The sequence below is a fragment of the Rhodamnia argentea genome, chromosome 10 (genome assembly GCF_020921035.1).
Source record: "Rhodamnia argentea isolate NSW1041297 chromosome 10, ASM2092103v1, whole genome shotgun sequence".
NCBI lineage: Eukaryota > Viridiplantae > Streptophyta > Magnoliopsida > Myrtales > Myrtaceae > Rhodamnia > Rhodamnia argentea.
The window spans coordinates 13,190,684-13,195,870 of NC_063159.1; the positions used below are offsets into that span (position 1 = coordinate 13,190,684).

Genomic DNA, 5,187 nt, shown 5'->3' on the forward strand with positions numbered 1-5,187 from the left:
AGCCTATAAAATCATCCCAAGCAATAAAGAAAAGGATTTATTGACATTATCGGGAAGTTAAAAGGAAGGAAAGGCTAGGGTTGATTTGATTCCTTCTCTCTTGATGGCTCTGATACAATGTAAATATTCTAGGATCGTCAGAGAGAGATGTGTAGAGAGAAAGTCGATAAAAGCTACATTGTTGGTCAATTGACTTCTTTGGTGAACCTATCGGAATCAATGATATATATGCCTAGAGGAAAAGGAAATAAGGTATCCTAGAAAACACCCAATATCAAATAATATGCCTAATATAGTAATATCTCCAACATTATTCTGTAAAAAAGAAATGTATCTCCATAAATAGAGATAATCAAACGAGAATCCCAAATTAAAAAAATAAAAATAAAAAAATGGAGGAATTAGGTTACCTTCCCTAAATCTCCATATTTCTCCGGATCTTATGTTCTATGCATGCATTCCAATTTAGAAAACCTCCTAAAGCCTATAAAATCATCCCCAAGCATCAGCATTTCGAATATCTATTATCGCAACTTCCTCTCTACACACGAGTTCCTCTCTCTAGCCGGCACGACATTGCTGTCACGGCCCCCACCAACCTCCGCCGAGATGCCTATCTTCTCCATCAGATTTGGTCCGGCTCGTCCCAAACCGTCACGGAAACCCTCCTTACTCTTTCTACGTACATCGCCGTCGTGTGCATCTCCTTCATTTCTTTTGCGCTGCTGCTGCCTCCCTTCGAGGGGGAAGACCTCGAGCCCGACAGTTGACTCGCTGAAGATGGCAGGTTGAGCAACGGAGGTGCGGCAGGGAGGCGACTAGGGTACGATATTATTTATGGTGGCTACAATAATATCTAACTGTTGCAAATGTCCACAGGCATGAAAAGAAAAATATTTATTACCGATGCATACAAACTAACTGATTCTCTATGTTCCTTCTCATGGTACTTTAAATTTTAAAAGGTTTTCGCGATAGAGCATTCAATTTTCTTAAAATAAGAAGAGAGAATATTGTTCTAGCAAGTTCATTAATTGTGAAGTGGTAGTTGGTAAGGTTCATTCCGAAGATTATAAATATTTTTTGGAGGGTACATGCTATCATTATTCATTTTTAGCATCCGTTTATTATTTTAGGAAAAATTTCAGATAAGGATCTGAAGTGATTTCATTTTCGTAAATAATGGCCTGAAGTAGACTTTGCTTTAAATAAGGGCTTAAATGCTCAAATCGTTTCAAAAAGAGTCTAGCCAAAAGATATTTTTGTCTTTTAATATTTTGAATTCTTTTCCATTTTCCCCTTTTCTATTTCTATTTTTTTTTTTCCTTTTCTCCTCTTTTCTTCCCCTACCCTCGCCAGCCTTAGGCCACCTTCGCCAGCGTCGGAAGAGGGCCGCTCTCGCCTGGGCTGGTGAGAGCCACTGTTGCCCGATGCCAGCAGGGGCAACCCTCGCCCTCGCCCTTGCCTGGGTTCCAACTTCATGCACTCTCCATCTCCGTCGTTGTTCTCTCTGCTCTCGCTGGGTGGGCAGAGAGTGATTCACAGGAAGGCTGTTGGGCTGGGAGAAGAGGAGGCGAGAAGATGAGAGATAGGCGAGATGACTCGAGCAAGGAAATGGCTATGCTGCGCAAGAAAGAGAGGGTCTATGAGTGCCCATTCTGTGGGAGAGTGTTTGGGAATGGACCGGCCCTTGGTGGGTACAAGAGATCTCGCTTGATGGGATTAGGAGGATCAAGCGGTGGTGGTGTTGGCGATTGCGCTCAGAGCTCTGAGTCTAAATTCTCTGCCAATTTGATAGATCTCAACCTGCCTGCTCCAGCGGAGGAGGACGACTTCAGTGTAGTATCTGATGATGGAGAATTCACCCAACCCATCAAGAATTGAAACACACACGCACAGAGAGACACAGAGAGAGAGATAGAGAGATCGCAGAAGAATTTTTTATTTTTTCTTATCATTGGTTTTGCTAGGTGAATGACACCCCATTTCCATTGATCTTTGCCAATTGGTTATGGTGGGGAAGAAAAGTTCTTGGCTTGCTCTTCTGGTGATAGATTAGAACTAAGGAATGACTCGAGTTGCTTCTTCCTGCAATGAAGTTGATTCACTAGGCTGGGTTGGGGGAAGGGGTAGAGGGAAGAAAGAAATAAGAAAAAGAAAAGAAGACATCAGAAATGGGAAAAGAAAAAATGAAAAAAATAATTAAAAGATAAAGGACGAAAATGCCCTTCAGCGAGACCCTTTTTGGAGACGATTTGAGCACTTTAGGTTTTTATTTGAAATAAGTTTCACCTCAGACCCTTATTTGACAAAATAAATGCACTTAAGACCCTTATTTAGGATTTTTCCATTATTTTATACTCGCTAATTGTACACACAACTCTGCATTGAATTTGTATCTCTTGACAACTAAATTTTGGAGCAAAGCACGTGTCACATTTTTGGGAAAGAAAAAAAAATTGATTAATCTCAATATTTTGTTTTTGTACTTTACTAACATTACAATTTTTGGATGATATGTTGTGAGCCACAAATTAAGGAATGGACCCCACATTTAATTCTTATTATTCATTTTTTTTAAGTGCCAAAAGATTTGGAGCATTTTTCTAGGTTGATGAAGATGGTGGTGGAGGTGGGTCATGGGTGGCTATGGACAACGCTCGCGGTCAGCCATGGACGACTAGCTCGCGGCTTGGAACGAGCGGCTCACGACTCATCCATGGCTGTTGTCGGCACCATTCTGCCAATTAAAGTTGGCTCGGTCAACACTAGCGACTCTACCGGTGGCAAGGGTGGGGGAGGCGCAGAGGTTGGGTTGAGGTGAGGGAGAGGGCAGATGACGGCTTCCATGCAAGTGAAGGAGAGGGCAGAGGGAGAACGAGAGAGCGGACAACGGAGGAGAGACAAAAGATCGGAAAAGTGAGCCCATTCTGTCCGGGTGACGATCAACGAGTGGACTTATGCACGGCCCACATGGTAAAAATAAATTTAACTAAATTTTCTTGAGCAAGCGGTTAATCTCATAATGAAATAAGCACAATTATATAATCATTTCTCTCGGTTATTTTTACTTAATGTCAAAAATTGCTGGGGCAATTAGGGTACACAATAATCGAGTTATCTATATGATAATTGAGTCTATGCTTGCAAACAACATTTTGCCTTTATTTAACTCATCCGGTAATGACAAATTACAATAATGAAGTTCCATGTATGACTTTCCTCGGATGGGGCTTGCAAATCATACATATTACAACCATTGGTTTGATAGTCAAAATTTATAGTATTGCCAAATAATTCAAAGTCTTCCCCCATATTGACAACGTTAACTTGTCTCCTAGGAGTCATTTCTCAACTCCAACCCATCTCCCGCACGCCATGGCTCACTCCAACATTAATCTTCTTCAACCTCTTTCAATTCTTCTGCTTCTTCAACATCTTAATCACCGCAAAATCGGAGACCTTATTCGCCCGGAAATTATCGCCATCAGATCAATCAGGCCTCAAACCCAAGACGCTGACTCATCTTAGCTTCTATCTCCACGACATCCTCACCGCGCAACACCCGACGGCTGTGATCGTCGCCCAGGCCGCAATGACTAACCAGTCGCAGAGTTCCTTCCGTGCTGATGACCGTGAGCCCTGATCCGAGCTCAAGGCTTGTCGGGAGGGCCCATGGGGTGTATGCATTGTCATCACTAACGGAGCACATCCTCACAATGACGATCAACTTGGTTTTCACCGCAGGGGAGTGCAATGGGAGCACCTTGAGCGTGCTAGAGCAAAACCGGATTCTCACTCAGCTGAGGGAGCTCACGGTCGTCGGAGGAACCGGCGTTTTCCGACGGGCTCGTGGTTACATTCAAGTGAGCACTTACTCCCATGACGCGAAGACGAAGAATGATGTTATAGAGTACGATGTGTACGCGCAACAATATTGAACAAGAAGCACCACCATGCATGCGTGATGAGAATAAAAGAAGTTTTATTTTGTCCCTGCTCGCTCAAACACTTCATTTCCACGAGGCCGTGGGAGGGACTGGTCATGTTTATAGTTGAATTCTAGAAAACTTCCAATCATATCGTGAATAAATTTCCCTTCTTGCTGGAAAAGTTTTTACTTCTCCGCCAATCATAAGTTTCATGGCCCGGATTGCACCTCTCATTACATCAATTTCATTTGCATGTGCATCTCATGAGATCGATGAACTTGTTTCTTTTATCGGATCATGAAATCCAGATTACTAGTATTGCGTTAATTTTGTAACAGTTTATACACAGTCCTACGTCAGTATAGATAATCTTTAGACTTCCCAAACTTTGAAACTGGGCCAAGATGTGAGCTCAAAGCTCATCTGTTGGGCCCAAAACCTTCACTTGGGGTGGAGATCGCCCAAGGTCAAGTTTGCCAATAATTTCATTTGAATTCATATTCACTCAAAAGGTTAGGCTAGCCGAAAGCTGTTTCATTAACGAGATTCATTTCTTGAGATATTTACTATACACCGGAACAAATTGAGGGCCACGAGTCTACTACCAACGCCGATACCGGATGCCCGACACCATCACCCGAGGAGATCGCCCAAGTTCGAATATGTCAACATATTCAGTTGTACTCACATTCATTCAAAAGTTTAAGCCAATTAGTTATAAGTCAACTAGTATATATTAATTGCTTCTCGCCTCATAGATTTTTTTTTATGTTTGGACATTTCAACATAACTCACATGTGCTTTATCCAAAAAAAGAAAAAAAAACACAGTTCACATGTGCATATCAATAAAAAATATTACTTTAAGCATGCTCGAAAGGAACTGCTTGGCGCTAGAGGTGAGGGAGATGGCCGGATCGTTTCGGAGTACCACGTCTATGTTTTGCATTACTCTCGGATCAGTTCTTTCTCGACCTATTTGGACAATCTATTCTTCCTTCTTCAAATAAGATTATAGAAAAGCTTTGTTAATCCCCTTATTGAGAGCCAAGTATATCTGGACGAGGATCCTTTGTCCCCGGATTAAAAGCCAAGCTGTCGCCCTTGTCTTCCATTTTTTGTTCCCAAAAAAGCAAAAGATCTTTCAACGAGTGATGAATCGAATTGAATCGACAAAAGTTGTGAGAAGGTTCTTTTCTAGAACATGAAAGCAAATAGCCGGAAATGCAGGAAAGGTCAATTTCCTGTAAATTAAA

The 5,187-nt window shown here is 41.9% G+C and overlaps 1 protein-coding gene across 1 annotated transcript; it reads left to right on the forward strand.

Annotated features, from left to right (window-relative positions):
- The first annotated feature begins 2,620 nt into the window (after window positions 1-2,620).
- Window positions 2,621-4,041, forward strand: LOC115726435 (dirigent protein 2-like). The gene is made up of 3 exons (XM_048271825.1): window positions 2,621-2,792; window positions 3,342-3,609; window positions 3,659-4,041. Exons 1-3 carry the CDS (start codon window positions 2,621-2,623, stop codon window positions 3,939-3,941), a joined length of 723 nt encoding a protein of 240 aa, XP_048127782.1. The 3' UTR covers window positions 3,942-4,041.
- Window positions 4,042-5,187: the final 1,146 nt, after the last annotated feature.